Below are 17,943 nucleotides of genomic sequence, written 5' to 3' on the forward strand. Positions count from 1 at the left end.
AAGAAGAAAACTGAAAAAAGAAAAAATGTAAAAAACTAAAAAATACTAAAAAGAAAAAACACTCAAAGAGAAATTACAGACCGGGACACAAATGACGACCGGGACAGAGGGAATATAAATAACGACCGGGACACTCAAAGAGAAATTACAGACTGGGATACCGGGACACAAATGACGACCGGGACACAGGGAATATAAATGACGACCAGGACACAGGTATTTAAGAATATCGTTCAAAGACACATTTTTAATTGTAAGAAGACCGTTGAAAGAGAAATTTCTAATTGTAAAATGACTGAAGAACCTAAAATGGCAACGGTACCACCATCGAAGTAGATAACCAGTGGGTTGTTCCATATTCCCCATTAGTGCGAAACGTCAACCCCAAGTCAAATTCGTGCATTGTTTGGCATCATTTTAACAACTTGCTCTCCATCAGCTCCTACAGAGTTGTGGGAAAAATATAAGTCAAAAATGTCCGAAGATATACTCCATCGAAAACAGTTAGAGACGTCAGATATGACTTTTGATTTTACATCAGAAATTTATAACTACACTTTAGTTATTATAGAAGATTTGTGCGTACGTATGGCAAACAAACCTCTTCAGGATTTGGGAATGCCTTCACCTAACCGTATCGCTGCTGTTTCGACATGTATAGAATTGGATCGTGAAAAAAGTTACAGTACGAATGATCTATTGTCGTATGTACAAAATAACATTTCCAAGTTAACGTCGGAACAAAAAGACATTTATGATACGATAGACTCAATTTCAGGACGTATACAACTACCTGCTGATTTCTGTAATTTAGTGACGTCCAAAAATTAATTGATTGAAAAAGTATTTCCGAATATTCTAAAAAATTATAAAAATAATAAATGGCTAAGTGAAAGAGCGATTCTCGCACCCAAAAATATAGACGTCCACAAAATCAACAATATTGTTTTGACCAAGATTCGAGACCTGGCAGTCCTTTACAAGTCAGTCGACACAGTTTTGGAACCAAATGAAGCGGTTAATTATCCATCTGAATTTTTAAATTCCATAGATCTTTCAGGGTTTCCACCACACGTGCTACAACTAAAAATAGGCGTACCAATAATACTTTCAAGAAATATCAACCCACCAAAGCTTTGCAATGGCACTTGACTTGCCGTAAAAAAAAGAACAATGGAAAACCTAATAGAGGCCACAATCTTGACAGGGCCTTTTGAGGGTGAGGCTGTTCTTATTCCTCGCATTCCCATGATTCCAACGGATCTGCCTTTTCAATTTAAAAGATTGCAATTCCCAATTCAATTAGCATTTGCAATCACCATTAACAAAGCTCAAGGTCAATCATTAGAAAAATGTGGTATAGATCTTAATACTGATTGTTTTTCCCATGGACAATTGTGCGTTGCATGTTCGAGAGTCGGTAAACCTAACAATCTATTTATAAGCAGCGACAATTGGACAGCGAAAAATGTTGTATATTCGCAAGTTTTACGCAGTTAATTTGTATTGTATCTACCTATCTATCTATCTATATAAAAACGAGTTGTGTGTATGCATGTTTGTTTGTTTGTAAAAAGAGCGTTTGCATATGACGTCATTATTAGTACATACGGCTTTGTATATGCACAGACAATGGGAAAGCCAAGAATGTTGTATATTCGCAATTTTTACGTAGTTTAACTCCTGCAGACGAAATGAATGCTTGCCTGAAAAATTCTAATTTATGGGCACACGTAAAAATATAAAAATTAACTACAAATATGCGTGTCCGATTGCAAAACGATGACTCTGGTCAAACATTTTCAGATCAATTGCTGGCAATTGGAAACGGAAAGCTCCCAGTAGTGGGAAAGCCAAAAATGTTGTATATTCGCAATCTTTACGTAGTTTGAAACACATATATAAATCTATCTATATTCACAGGTGGGACACAGGGACACAACTACAATGGCGCGTAACTAATATGGTGCGTAACGACTTACGCGCGCGGGGGGGCTTGGGGGGGGGGGCGCGAAGCGCCCCACCAACTAGGTGTTGGGGTGGCGCGAACATGATAGAGTGAAAACGGGAAGAGAAAAAAGATTTGTATATTCCTTTCAACTATCTGAAATTATAATATCCATAAAGACGGCACAATATTCCCTTCTGACATTTTCAACAAATTCAGACACCTTTACAATTTCACCAGTATTGGAAAAAATGCTACTTATAGCAGTATTATAGCTTTATAGCAGTAATTTACTGCTATACAGGACTACGGAAAAAACACCACCACGATTCTATTATGCTACACATTTCCTAGACTAGAGAAAAGAACGACGGGTGCCATTCTCAACTTTGAGTACTTACAGAAAACTCAGATGGATTGGGCATCTCTTACAGATGCCATCGATTGCTCCTGTTCAAATTAATACATGCATTGACCATGCATTATATGGATATATGGTTTGTTGCATCCGAGGGGAAGATCTTTGATTAAGTAAAAGGACAGCGTAAAGAAGTTCCTAAAAATGGCGAACATTGCTGTTGACGAAGGCCTTCTCACAACATTAGATCATTAGATATTAAGATATATTGACTTTAACATTAGATATAATAAAAACGGGAAGAGAAAAAAGATTTGTATATTCCTTTCAACTCTCTGAAATTCTAACAAGACGGTACAATATTCCCTTTTAAAATTCTTAAAAAATTCAGAAACTTTTTAATTTAAACAATATTTGACAATTAATTTCAAACTAGACAGGACTAAGGAAAAAATACCCCCACAATTCTATTATGCTACACATTTCCTAGACTAGAGTGAAAAATTGTTTTTGAGCACTACATTCTATTGTCATTAATAAAATCCTCATCTCACAAGTAATTCAAAAAGCTGTTTTATTCATCAATACTTGACAAATATTTGAGTTAGTCTTGACTACGCTACAAAACAAACAAGTGCTTCCCCAGTATTTCCCCTAAGGGGCAAACCCTTTACACAGATTCTTTTGCAGAGCTCTTGTTGAATTTTAGAGACTTCATTTATCACCAACACTGTAAAACCAGCTTCAGCCACCAGACAAAGTGTTTGCTGTGGTGTCGGGAATTTTGTAGACCCTTGAAAAGATCAATTTCCCAAAATTTATGGAGAAAGTAACTTTGAGTTCCGGGGGAAATTGCAGCTAAAAATAGTCATATTTTTGGCATGTGTATGTGAAGAGATGAAGGATGGCCTAATTTTTGTGCTAAAAAACAAGAAGAACAGTTTTACTTATTCTTGTTTCTCGTAGCCTATGTATTTATTCGTCTATCCCCTTTGAAAGTGTCTACTTTTTTGCAAGGATTTTCTCCTATTGAGTTCCGCAGTTTTTCAGTTTGCATCGCTTTTTTTCAGATCATTTACAGATTTGATTTCAGCTAGACATAGCTACTTCAAATCAGTCAGATTTTTAAAATAGATTTTATGATTATTTCCTGTTTAGTCGAATAAGTATTTTAATGTGTTTAATTTCCCAATCTTGCTATAAGTATGTCAAACCAGACTCCTCTATACTATTGTTCTCTATCTATTTTATGCTTCTTCCTATTAAATTCTCTTTGTTGTTTTCCCCCTTCTTTTATGTCAGGTATCTGAATTGATGGAGTATGTTGTTCAACAGGCAGAATGTATTTTATTTGTATTTTCAGAATATATATAATTCGCCATTTAGAAATTCATTGTAGAAAGGGTATATAATCTTATGCATCGCATAGCCTTGTCTAAGCGAGTCAATGTGTTGTTCATTTTTTTCTTTTCTTCCAGATCAGTTCATACAGAAGGGTATCTTGTAGAAACTTTGGATGGGGTTCATTTGATTGGGAACTGAAAAGTCTTGTGTATTTTGCAGAGTAGAAAGTGGTGATAGGGCAACCAGGACTCTCACGTGCTATCTTAGCTACCTCCCCTCCCCCCCTAAGAAATCAGTTGAGTGTTTGAAACAAGTTTTTTCAAAATAGACGAAGAATCTAATCACTATATTTTCGGGGATGATATGACCCCCAAAAACGCAGCTTAAGGGTTGTAAGCTGTGTAATTAGCGCATTGTTCAAATACAGAATTTATTATTTGATTAATTTTCAAAGACTTTTTCAATACAATACATTTTTCAACGGAAAGAAAAGTGCTACATCAGGCCAAAGTTGAGACAAATGAATTCAAATAATTTTTGAACAGGAAAACCACCAAAAATCAACATCAGGCAGCGCAATAGCTCTGCCTAAGTAAAGAGTGATGACGGCACTATGTATTGTTTCTTTTTTCTGACCATGGCACTTCGTATAAAAGGAGTTGTCATGCAAACTCTGAAGGGACTCATTCTATTGAAAAATTCAAAGTCCTTGTGTCTTTGGAAGATTCGAAAGTGATAGGAGGACAATCAGCCCCACCCTGCCCTCCTTTTCACACCCATCATGTCCCCTAAAACTCCATTCCAAATTTTGAGATAACCATCTTGTTCAGCATACTTGAAAGGTTCAGTGAATATGTCTTTATGATTGACAACCTCTCCCCCCATTGACCTCAGGGCAAGGGCTACAAGTTATACCAGTTGTTCATTATTAACATGTAAGATTTTCATTGATGAGGTAAAGGTAAAAGGAAGGGATACGGCATCTGAATTTACAGTCCATACAGGTGGTGCTGATCTCTGTTTCTTGGCCCTTCAGCTAGGAAGTGCAATTGGGGGATGGGGACCAACCATCCTGTGCTTTCATAGACCCTTCCTGTTTACCTTCCCCAGATTTCTCCTGGTACTCATTTACAGCTGGGTCGACTCTGGCTGAGCTTACAGAGCCATGCCTCTTACTCCCGTCCCAAACCAAATAATTAAGTACACTAGGATTCGAACCCTTGTCCTCTTGGACAAAGGATCATAAATCCAGCGTACCAATCCCCTCGGTTAGGACGGCCTTCATAGAAGAAGTGGTCATATAGAGTTCATTTGACTGGAAATCAGAAGTTATAGGGTCGTTTTAAGGGTTGAAAGTGACTTGGGGACAACTGCCCCCTCTCCCTGAAAAGTCCTTTCCCCCCAAATATATCTGATAGAAATTTGGTGGTGACCGTTCTGGTTAAGATATTTCAAAAACCATATAACAAGACCTTCGAGGTTTAAACAACCCCCAGAGCCTGGAGGAAAGGGTTGTAAGTCATTTCCTTGGGGCTTGTAAAGTTATATGGAATGGGTGGTCGAAGAAACTTTAGAGGGGGCTTATTTAATTAGAAACTGGAAGTTCTAGTCCTCTGTTAAGAGTAAAAAATAATGAAGAACAACTGCTTCCCCCCCCCCGCCCACGCCCTCTTTTTTTCAAACGTATCTGATGGAAATTCTGTGGTAGCCACTTTGTTCAAAATAGTCCAAAGACCATATAGCTATGCCTCCAAGATTGACATGACCCCTCAGAACCCTTGGGTAAGCCTCGCAAGTTATGCCGTGGGAGGCATAAAAGGCTTCTGTGGAATGGGTCGTCATATGAACTGCAAATGGGGCTCATTTTTTGAAAATTGGAAGCTTCAGTGCTCTTGTTAAGAGTTAAGAGTGACAGGAGAGCAACAGGCCATCTACCCCCTCTCTTACACCAATCATTAACCAAAACAAACATCCAATAAAAATTTTGAGACATCTGTTTTACTCAGCATTGTTGAAAAGATAAGTATTTATGCCTTTAACGATAAAATATATAAAATATAAGGGCCCCCATAGCCCTTAGGGCAAGGGCAATAAGTTAGGCAATGCTTCCATTTGCTACATATAGTAGGCCAACATGCTATTGAGAGATTTATGCATGCTTGAAATTTACTTTCCACAAAGACATAGGGCATTCAGATGAGCCTTTCAGAAAATGTTGAGGGGAATGTTGAATAAAGTCAAAATAATTACGAGTTGATCGTTTCTCAAAAGGGCGTGATTCAAGAATTGTTGAGCATATTAATTAACTTTCAGGAAATGATAAGGGAGATGTTCAATTGACCAAAAAAGGAATATTTGGACAGTACTACTTCTACTACTACTACAACTATCACAGCTACTACTACCACCACTACTACTATTACTGCTGCTACTGCTACTACTGTTACTAATACTACTGGCTCTGAAACCACTGCTTCCGCAGAGTGTATTACCAAGACTAAGGATATTAAAATGAAACTCTGGGAAAACGTTGATCGGAAAGTTGAGTTAAATCAAAACGTACTCTTTATACACAGATTGCTCATACATGCCTTTCATAAGTATGGTTGGAGCAGCTTACCATAACGAGATTGAACTTCTAGGTCATAACGTGTGGGATGTCCAACTGACAAAGAGGCAAAATACACCTGCTACTACTGCTGTTAATACTTGTGCAACTATTGCTGCTACCCTGGCACGTACGCAGGGGGGGGGCCTTTGGGCCCGTCCCCCTGAAATTTTGTGAAATGCTTCATTTCCCCTTGTTTTCTTTGGATTTTTGGCAATAGTAGGACATTTATTAAGAATCTAGATACATGTGTGAAGCCTTTTTTGGGGGATTTTACAACATGCAATTATCCGGTCAAGTCACTGCCCAATTATTAACCCATTTTCTGTCTAACTTTTACCCTATTTGAAGTAATTAGCAATTGTACTGTTATTTTTTTGTAAAGAAAGTTTGCTTTCCACAGCAAAATAGAATTATCCTTGATATTAGGGTGTTTATCCCCCCTTTTTAGGATAAAGTACAGCTTTTAATGGATCAATTATAGAAACTATCATTTCATTAAAATCTACGGTTTTGCAATAAAAGAACTACCCCCCACAGCACCCATATTGCACTGTTAACACTAAAATTTCCCTTTCAGTGGGATATAATAGATTTATCACTGGTTCTAAATCGCTATGAACATAACCTGAGCCTAAAACGTATTTTGAGGCTTCAGTCTTCTTCCCCCCCCCCATCCGCTACAATAATACAGATTAAAGTTAATCTGTATTTTCCGATATACGTGCTTTTCGCATTACTAAATAAAAAAAAGTGCTACTTTATATCTGCTGTTTCGAGGTTTTGAGGCCCCCCGAAAATAATTCCTGCGTACGGGCCTGTTGCTACCATTACTAATACAATACTATTACTTCCATTGCTGATCTGATACTGTTAAGGCTATTACTAGGAAGGTGTAAAGCTGACCGAATATTGAGGGGAATTTTAACTAAATAAATTTACAATTTTTGAATGCAGATTTTCAAAATGCGCGTCTCAAGAAGGATTTGGGTATTAAATAGGAGCTTTCAGTAAATGCTTAAAGGGAGAGATTTATTGACCAAAAGATAATATGTGCATGCTACTAATAACATTACTACCACTATTGCTTTTACAGCTACTACTACTACTACTGCTACTGCTACTGATGCTAAACTACTCTAACTAATGCTTCAGTTGCTAAGACTAAGTGTATTAAGATGAAAGGGCCGTCAAAATTGAGTCAAAAGGGCATATCTGCCATATTTTTGGAACGGTTTACTGTATCAAGGTAAAACTCCAGAGTGTCAATATGGGGACATTCAACTGACCAAAAGGTAGTTGGACTAACTACTGTTATTAAACTGCTGCGTTTCCTGTTTCTGCTACTACTAATGCAACACTACTGCGACTATACTTCTCCTACTACCACTGCTAATACTATGACACTAGTACTATTAAGGCTAAGTCTATGAAGGGGAAAATTTCAGAAAATATCGAGGAGAAATTCAAACTAAGTCAAAAGACACTTTGTGCAAATTATCAGAAGAGCCTTCAAGAATAAATTTGGGGTTTAAGTTGGAACTTTAAGACACTATTATCCTTAGAGGAGAAGATCATAGATCAAAAGACAATATGTGCACGTTAATGCTAATGCTACTACCGCTGCTACATTTAGTACTACTTCGTCTACTACTACTGCTGCTACTACTACCTCTTCAACTACTACTTCTATTGCAGCTACTAATGAGGATAAGAGAAATTATGATCAAAATTTCAAAAATTATATGAATAAGTAGATTATCAAAAGAATATACCAACAATTTCAGCAACGGTAATTTCAGCAACCAGAATTAGCAACGGTAATTGTGTTATGTTCAAACTCCCAAGATTTGATGAGAGGAATGTTCAATGGACCAAAACGCAATATCTTAATACTACTGCTGCTACTGGTACTAAAACTAAAACTATTAAAACTATTGCTAGTACTACTACTACTACTATTGTGACTGCTACTGCAACTATGCCAAACGATTATGAAGTTGAAATTGTTAGAAAAATTTTGAGGTGAAAGGGTGAACAGAATCAAAACATACTCTATTTATGCAGCTTGTCAAAAGGGCATACCAGCAATATCTCAGGAACAGTTTTGTGTGTAAATTTGAAACTGACAGGTCTTTTTGTGGGGGATACTGAAGTATCTAAAACCCAATATTTGTGTTTTATTCCAACTGCTTCCTTTCATACTACTGCTGCTTACTACTGATACTATTGATATTTCTTCTACCATTGTTACAGCTACAAACCTAAGACTATTGTAACTAATTCTACTGCTAGTACTACAACTGCTAGTACTGTTACTCCTGGTACTAGTAATTCTGCTACTAAATCTATGGGTATTAAGGGGAAAAATTGGGAAATTTTAAACTATTTTGAACTAAATCGAAACGCACTATGCCAACACAGGTTGTTTAGCGGATGTATCAGTAATGCTTCAGGAATGGTTGATGTAATACACAAATGAACATTGGTGGGATTGAAAACCCCTCAAGCCTTCCTAAAACCTGAACATTATTCGCACTTAACTGAAAACAAACATAAAGAAGTGTTTTCACTTTTTTGACTTAAATAAACAAAACTTTATTGAGAGTATAAGGAGTAATATATCTGTATTTGTACATTAAGCTGACAATCCTCGCTTATTTTTTTTTTTTCAGTAAAGTGTTGGAATGTAACAGTTACGCCCTTATAACAGCCTAAATTCACATTATGTTTTTTCACTTGGTCGTAAATTCTCATCAACATTCCATGAAAGATTCACTGTAAAACCCTTAGCTTCAGCATTACAACTAGTAGTAATCTTAGCAGTAGAAGTTTAGCAGTAGAAGTTAGAGTTTTAGTAGTATAAATAGTAGTAGCACCAGTTTTTTTTATTTAGTATGCACATAGTGACTTTAGGTTAGTCCAACATTCCGCTAAACAAGCCATGAAAGTTTCAACTTAATACCCTAGACAATCCCTTGGGTATTGCTGACACACTCTTTTGAAAAGTTGAATACACAGAGTGTGTTTTGATTAAGTTCAACCTTCCTCTAAACATTACTTGAAAGTTTCATCTTCATTCTCTTAGCCTTAGTACCAGTAGTCATTGTTAGCAGTAGGCATAGATTGTTTTTTAATTAGTTCAATATCCCTCATAGTTCAGAACGCCTCAAAGTTTTAACTTATTATTCTAAGCTATTGCTGAGAAATTGTTTTCTTCTTTCTTGAGAAATGATACTTCTTTCTTGCAACCTGAATGCACATTGTGTGTTCTAATTTAGTTCAATACCTCCTTATATAATCCATGAAAATTTCACCCTAATACCACTAGCCTCAGTAAAATTAGATGTCGTAGCTGTAATGATAGCAATAATAACAGTAGTAGTAGCATAAGTAGTTTTAAACGTATAGCACTTAATTGTTTATTTCACTATTCCCTTAAAACCCACTTAAAGTTTCAACTTGACACCCTGAACAGTTCTAGGGATACTGGCTACTTTTGATAACTTTCATGCACATAGTATGCTTTGATTTTATTCTAAGTCCTCTTAACATTTCCAGATATTTAAACCTGAACGCCCTTAAAAACACTATTAAATAGAAGTGGCAATAGTATTAGTAATAGAAGAAATACCTGCAGTAGATACAAATATTGCCTTTCAGTTATGTCAACATCCCCTACATCAAGCCTAATAAGTTTTAATTTCATGCTCTGAGCCGTTCGTAAGATATTGCTGATATATCTATTTGACAACCTGCATGAAAAGAACTTGTTTTGATTTAGTTCAACTTCCCCTTCAATAGTCTCTGAAATTTTCTTCATACCTTTTATCTATAGTGGTTGTAGTACCCTAGTAGTGTTAATGGAATGCAAATGTTACTATTTGGTCATTTCAGCGTCCCTCTCGTAATACTCTGCAAGACTCAATTTAATGCTCAAAAATTTCCCTAAGAAACCATTGATAGGCCCTTCAGACAGCCTTAGTCGCACATAGTGTGATTATTATAGTTTTACTTCCTCCTCATCACTTTCTCATTTTCTTTACCTTAATACCCTTTCTGTTGACAGTAGTCAAAATGGAAGTAACAGTTTTAGCTCTAGCGGTAGTAATGGTAGTAGTACTAGTGTGCATATTTTAAATTTTCATCGAGTGATTATCTCCCTCATCAATCCTTGAAAGTTCCAATTTAACACCCTTAGCCTTCTATGAGATACAAACTTTTGACAACCTGCATGCTCAGATTATGTTTTGATTTAATTTACCTTTCGGAAAAACTTTCTTTTTTAAAAATGAACACAAAGTTGATACTTTTATAAAAGATGGATTCTGCCCACAAATAGTAGATAAATGATGCATTTTTACCATAAATCGTCAGGTAAAGTAGAAATATTTTTTGTAATGTATATTAGGTGACCATAGAAAGATTGAAAATAATCTTAGACAAAAGCTATTGATTTTTGAAGAGTATATTAATTATTATAAAGTTTTTGAATTGTAAGAATATATGGAAGTTTCAGGAGCAAGTTTGCAAGGTTTTTTTTTTTTTTAAATTGCAAAAACCGTGAAGTAATAATTTTTTCTTTCATCTTTCAATTTTTCTCTTTACTTTCATCTAGAAATTCGTAAATATGAAGTCGATACTCGATGTAAATGATGACCTCTGCCCACAAAAAGTATATGGGTTGAGGTAGCTTGAAACAAAATTCTTTCTCATTTTTAAATTCTAGTGTCTTTGACCCAGGTATTTTTATATATTTCAGGTGGCTATACCTGGAACCATTGTATGGCAATGGAGCCTTAGCCCACGATTATGGTCGCTTTAGAAAAATTGATCATGATTTTCGGCATATGATGAGTGAAATAGCTCGTGATTTAAAGGTAGCATCTTTACTAAAACTATCAGGACTACAAGGAACGCTTACTAACGTCGTGGAACAGATAAATAAATGCATGAGAAGTCTCAAGGATTTTCTAGAGGTGATTTTCGACCTTATTCTATTTTATTTTATTTTTTATAAACAGTTTATTGTTAATATTCTGTTCTCTTTGCTTTTGTGGTGCTTAAAAAAACCTATCTATATAAAAATAAGTTGTTTGTTTGTGTGTTTGTGTGTCGACTGATGTCATGTTTGTCGACTGACGTCATTATAAGGATTGAGCTGTATGTCGTCATGATGTTGTTTGTCGACTGACGTCATGTTTGTCGACTGACGATATTACAGACCGGGACACCACGACACTAATTACGATCGGGACACAGGGAATAAAAATGACGACCGGGACACTCAAAGAGAAATTACAGACCGGAACAAAAATGACGACCGGGAAACCGGGACACAGGGAATATAGATGACGACCGGGACACTCAAAGAGAAATTACAGACGGGGACACCGGGACACAAATGAAGACCGGGACACAGGGAATATAAATGACGACCGGGACAAAGGGACACAACTACAACGGGGACGCCGGGGGGCACAGGGGGATATATAAATGACGACGGGGACACAGGGAATGTTCGATTAGTAATTACCATCAACAAAGCTCAAGGGCAATCATTAGAATAATGAGGTATAGATCTGAATGCGGATTGTTTTTCCCATGGACAATTATATATTGCATGTTCAAGAGTCGGTAAACCTGACAATCTATTTATATGCACAGACAATGGGACAGCGAAGAATGTTGTATATTCGCAAGCTTTACATAGTTAAAAACATTTATATATATTTCTATCTATATTCACAGGTGGGACACAGGGAAAAAACTACAATGGCGCGTAACCAATATGGTGCGTAACGACTTACGCGCGGGGGGGGGGGCTTGGGGTGGTGCCGAGTGCCACCCCAACAGCTAGTAGCGAATAAAATTCAGTGTTGAAAATAGATAAAAAGAAAGAACAGGCATTAAGCTATTAATAAAGATCTATAATCTAGATATATTTGAAATGAACTCAAAATACGAAATGAAAATTCAAAAATATAAAGAAAGCTGCATTTTGTGAAGAAAAAATGCATTAGAAAAAGAGAAAAAAAAGACAAACAAAACTGGATTTTTTTTGTTTCATTCATATTTAAAGAGTAAGGGATTCGGTTCCAAAACAGTATAGGTGAATTAATTTAGACACCGGCATTGACTGAAAGACAGAAAAAGATTCTACTTAAAGTCACTTTGACAAAAGAAGACCCTTGTATTTTTTGTCTTTTTTACAGAATAAAAAGTTTTAAAATGATTGAAAGATCATAAGCATCCCTCACAATAACATTGTATGTGTACTTTTGTTTCTTACTGATTTTTAATAATAGACTAAATGAACTTTCATACAGTTCGTGGTAACGAACTGTAGTAAGGAGCGACCCGGCTCAATAGTAACCAAAACTCTAAAAAATTGAATTTTGATATCAATAGCTACATCAAAAGAATCGCATTTTAATGCTGATTTTAAATTTATAAGTTTCATCAAGTTTAGTCTTACCCACCAAAGTTAAGAGCCTGAGAAAATTTGCCTTATTTAAGAAAATAGGGGGAAACACCCCCTAAAAGTCTTAGAATCCTAACGAAAATCACCCCATCAGATTCAGCGTATCAGAGAACCCTACTATAGAAGTTTCAAGCTCCTATCTACAAAAATGTGGAATTTTGTATTTTTTGCCAGAAGACAAATCACGGGTGCGTGTTTATTTGTTTGTTTTTTTTTCTTTTCTTTTCCCCAGGGGTAATCGTATCGACCAAGTGGTCCTAGATTGTCGCAAGAGGGCTCATTCTAACGGAAAAGTTCGAGTGCCCTTTTTAAGTGATCAAAAAAATTGGAGGGCATCTAGGCCCCCTCCCACGCTTATTTTTTCCCAAAGTCAACGGATCAAAATTTTGAGATAGCCATTTTGTTCAAAATAGACGAAAACCATAATAATTATGTATTTGGGGATGATTTACTCCCCCACAATCCCTGGAGGAGGGGCTGCAAGTTACAAACTTTGACCAGTGTTTACATATAGTAACGGTTATTGGGAAGTGTACAGACGTTTTCAGGGGGATTTTATTTTGTTTGGGGGGTGGGTTTGAGGGGAGGGGGCTATGTTGGAGGATCTTTCCTTGGAGGAATATGTCATGGGGGAAGAAAAATTCAAGGGAAAGGGTGCATGATTTTCTAGCATTACTATAAGAAAACAATGAAAAATAAACATGAAAACGTTTTTTCAAATAAAAGGAAGGAGTAGCATTGAAACTTAAAACGAACAGAGATTATTACGCATATGAGGGGTTCTAAAAATACTTTAGCATAAAGAGCGAGGTATTTAGGAGGAGATAAATACCTCGCTCTTTATGCTAAAGTATGTTTAGTAATTTCAACTATTTATTCTACGGCCTTTCTGATTCAGGGGTCATTCTTAAAGAATTGGGACAAAACTTAAGATTAAGTCTAAAGAGCGAGGTATTAACGAGGATACAAACCCCTTGTAAACATGATAAAAATATAAGATTAGGAAAGTTTGTTACGTAAGTTGCTAATTTATATGTTACGTATATTTTTTACTAATAAAAACGTTCGTTAAAAATTAAAAGTTCTAGTTGCCTTTTTAAGCAACCGAAAAATTGGTGAGCAACCAGGTGTCCTTCTCCACCCCTTATTTCTCAAAACCGTCTGATCAAAACTAAGAGAAAGCCATTTAGCCAAAAAAAGAATTAATATACAAATTTCATTTTAATAATTTATGTGCGGAGAGCCAAAACCAAACATGCATTAATTCAAAAACGTTAAGAAATTAAATAAAAAAAAATTAATTTTTTTAGCTGAAAGTAAGGAGCGACATTAAAACTTAAACGAACAGAAATTAATCCGTATATAAAATGGGTTGTCCCCTTCGCAATCCCTCGCTCTTTACGCTAAAGTTTGACTCTTTGCCACAATTCTACTTTTTAAAACAATTAAAAGCTTTAGCGTAAAGAGCGAGGGATTGCGGAGGGGACAACCCATTTTATATACGGAGTAATTTCTGTTCGTTTTAAGTTTTAATGTCGCTCCTTACTTTCAGCTAAAAAATTTTTTTTTTTTTTATTTAATAATAGTAAAATTGATAACAGCAGTCGGGAACCTACGATCATGATTCGCACGCAGTTTCTTCGTAGTCGAAGTACGTCTCATGAGAAATTTGTTATCATCCGCATTAAGCGTGTTCCAGAATCAAAATAATCTACAAAAAAGAACAATCAAGTTAAAACATTTCTTCGCAAAGCCACAAACTTGAATAATAGGCTCTAAAAAGAAAACGTAATAAAACATAATTGGCGGTAAAAAAACGTAAAGAATGCAGCATTAGACTTTACAGTCCCTACCGGCGGTGCTGATCTCCGGTTCTTGGTCCTTCAGCCAGGAAGTGCAATGGGGTGTTGGGAGCCAGCCATCCTGTGCTTTCGCACACCCTTCCTGTTTACCTTCCCCAGATTTATCCAGGCACCCATTTAGAGCTGGGTCGACTCTGGCTAACCTTACTAAGTCACGCTACTGACCCCCGTCCCAAATTAAACAATCGGGTACACTGGGATCTAACCATCGCCCTCTCAGATGGCGGTACTCCATAAAAATTTCAATATATGTTTTAAGCTCAACGTATTTTTAATTTTTGTTTTTAGTTTTTTTCCAAGGAATTAAGACTACGATAAATGATCACTACCTTGCTTTACTCTTGCATACATTACATCCTATGAATTATCGAAATATATACGATTGAATTTTTACAATAGAGCAGCAATACTGACAACAGAGTAGCAACATTGCTCCTCGACCGTTGCACCCATCCAACTTATTTTTAGGTTTTCAAACTACTTGTGAGAAAATTTGTGAGACTTGTGAGAATTTTTACAATAGAGCAGCAATACTGACAACAGAGTAGCAACATTGCTCCTTGACAGTTGCACCCATCCAACTTATTTTTAGATTTTCAAACTACTTGTGAGAAAATTTGTGAGACTTATGAGAATTTTTACAATAGAGCAGCAATACTGACAACAGAGTAGCAACATTGCTCCTCGACTGTTGCACCCATCCAACTTATTTTTAGGTTTTCAAACTACTTGTGAGAAAATTTGTGAGACTTGTGAGAATTTTTACAATAGAGCAGCAATACTGACAACAGAGTAGCAACATTGCTCCTCGACCGTTGCACCCATCCAACTTATTTTTAGGTTTTCAAACTACTTGTGAGAAAATCTATACTTGGCAAAACAGAAAACACAGTTTTAGGAAGAAATTGAAGCTTATAAAGTGAATTTGAACTGTAAGGACTAGTAGTATTACGTGTGCAGCAAGATATTTTACCTGGAATTAATCAAATGCTGTGTATTGTTAACTGTCTGGTATTAAGTTGAAAGTACGAGTTATATTGGTTAACAGTTGGAGGTTTGTAAGATATTTTCTTAGAGGTTTGTATGATTGTAAGATATTTAACGCAGAATTAAAGATCTTCAAGTATTTTCTGTCACTGAACCAAACATATTACAAACTGTGAACAGAGATGTAAGGTCAAAATATTTCATCGATAAATAAGCTAACATCGAGCATAAAGTAATAAAACTTTTAGTAAGAAATGGTTACGAAGTGAATCCTTTCCTAAATTTTTACAGGTTTAGCTGAATTAAGAATCGTTGTGTGGTTCAATCTGCTATCAAAGGTCCAAAATCCCTAAAGATCCATTATCAAACAGTTCGTGTTGACGAACTGTAGCAAGGAGCAACCCGGCTCAATGGTAACTGAAACTAAAAAAAAACGGAATTTTGATACCAATAGTTATATCAAAAGAATTGCATTTTAATTCTGATTTTAAATATATAAGTTTCATCAAGTTTAGTCTTACCCAACAAAATTTACGAGCTTGAGAAAATTTGCCTTATTTTAGAAAATAGGGGAAAACACCCACTAAAAGTAATACAATCTTATTATTTTACTTTTATATTGTTTTAAGTTTTTTACTGTTTAAAAAAGTAGCGTTAATAGAAAGAGTCAAACTTTAGCGTAAAGAGCGGGACGTTGAGGAGGAAAACCGTCTATCATATAAGGAGTAATTTCTGTTCGTTTTTAATTTTAATGTCACTCCTTACTTTCGGACAAAAAACTTTTTTTTATTTAATAACATTAAAGATTAATAAGCTGCCCCTCATTCGGGCTGTTGGCCATATCTCTAATGCTTATTCCGTTGAACAATATCATGAAGTTCAAGAGAGGCCTGTCTCCTTGGAGGGAGGAGTGATTTTGTTTACTTTAAAGTATCTTCTCGGATCCTATTTAAGCTAAACAGCTTTTCGGTGCACTAAAATAGTGCACTAACTGCGATTTTATTGATTAATTTGGACCGTTTACATATACATTGCATATTTTATTTTGTTTTTTTAGTTAATTATTTTTTTTTTAATTCGCAAAAAATATAAATGTATCGGTGAATCATAGCTGTCCAATTAAATAACATTTAAACCCTCAATTTAATATCTCTTTAGAATAATTGCTGATTTCAAAGACCAAATCGAAACTGTATATTACAGGATTGACACTGACAACCAAATACTATCCATCGTATTATCTATGAAAATCAAATGTTTCTATTCATTTGTCAATTAATATGGCTTTTGATTTAAGTAGGGTCAGTAATCGTTTCATAGGCAGTACTATCTTAAAGATTTAATTAACATCGCTTTAACCAAGCTATCACAAATCATACTTTTCTCCAAATGTGGTCATTTCTGTCAACTTATTACAACTGTCGGCAGAAAATTCTGTGAAATTTGATCTTGTTGTTTTTACCAGTGCTGCCACAAAATCAATTTTAACTGTTTAATGAAGCTGTCACACTTATTTCTGAAAAGCTATTACATCCAAAACATAATCATTTACCCTATTTTAGTAATTTTCTGTTCCAGGCAAAACGAACTGAATACCCCAAGTTCTTTTTTCTTGGTGATGATGACCTTCTCGAAATTATTGGGCAGGCAAATAATCCCTTGGCTATCCAGCATCATATGCACAAGCTTTTTAGTGGAGTTAGCCAGCTAATTCTGAAAGATAATCAAGTGGTTGGTCTGATTTCAAGCGAAGGAGAAACTGTTACGCTATCAGAACCAGTTCAAATCACCCCCCAAGCAGAGGTAAGATCTTTAAAGTAATATAATACCATTTTATCACCGGGGAATAGAAGGTTTAACGTAAAAACCTCCTAACTCAAATATTTTTTATTAATTATAATGGCTTAAAACTTTCCACAAAAAGCCAATAAAAGTTTCCGTTCATATTACTGGCTTAAATCAGTGTCATATCTAATCATTGCGCTATTTCATTCACGCTGGCTTTAGCTGATCCCTAGTAAGAAAATAAAAAGACATTGCTAGAACTATACCTTCATAATAGCAGTATCCAAAAAATTATGGGAATTTCGCTTGATGTCACGACGTCATATAGATACCAAAAAAGTCATTTTTCGTGTTGTTCAAGCCAACAGACTGAAAGTTTCTTGAACAGGGTATTGACCATGGTGTTTCCAATTGTGTACTTTTTATTTCGACCCAATACAAATTTCTCAAAGATTTTTGGCTATTTTTCAAAATTCGTTTTATTTTTTATTTTTAAAAACTCTATTTTACTGTTGAGACAAATTTAGATAATGGTTAGCATTCCTGAATCAGTCAGAAATGGTAGGC

The 17,943-nt window shown here is 35.6% G+C and overlaps 1 protein-coding gene across 1 annotated transcript in view; it reads left to right on the top strand.

Annotated features, from left to right (window-relative positions):
* The window catches only part of LOC136030708 (cytoplasmic dynein 2 heavy chain 1-like), a 575,385-nt gene that overhangs the window by 130,868 nt on the left and 426,574 nt on the right, over positions 1-17,943 (top strand). The window contains exons 22-23 of the mRNA XM_065709779.1: positions 11,021-11,237; positions 17,170-17,394. Coding sequence (XP_065565851.1) covers positions 11,021-11,237; positions 17,170-17,394 — 442 coding nt within the window. The remainder of the gene's footprint in view (positions 1-11,020; positions 11,238-17,169; positions 17,395-17,943) is intronic.

Source organism: Artemia franciscana, chromosome 8 (genome assembly GCF_032884065.1).
Source record: "Artemia franciscana chromosome 8, ASM3288406v1, whole genome shotgun sequence".
NCBI classification, from domain to species: domain Eukaryota; kingdom Metazoa; phylum Arthropoda; class Branchiopoda; order Anostraca; family Artemiidae; genus Artemia; species Artemia franciscana.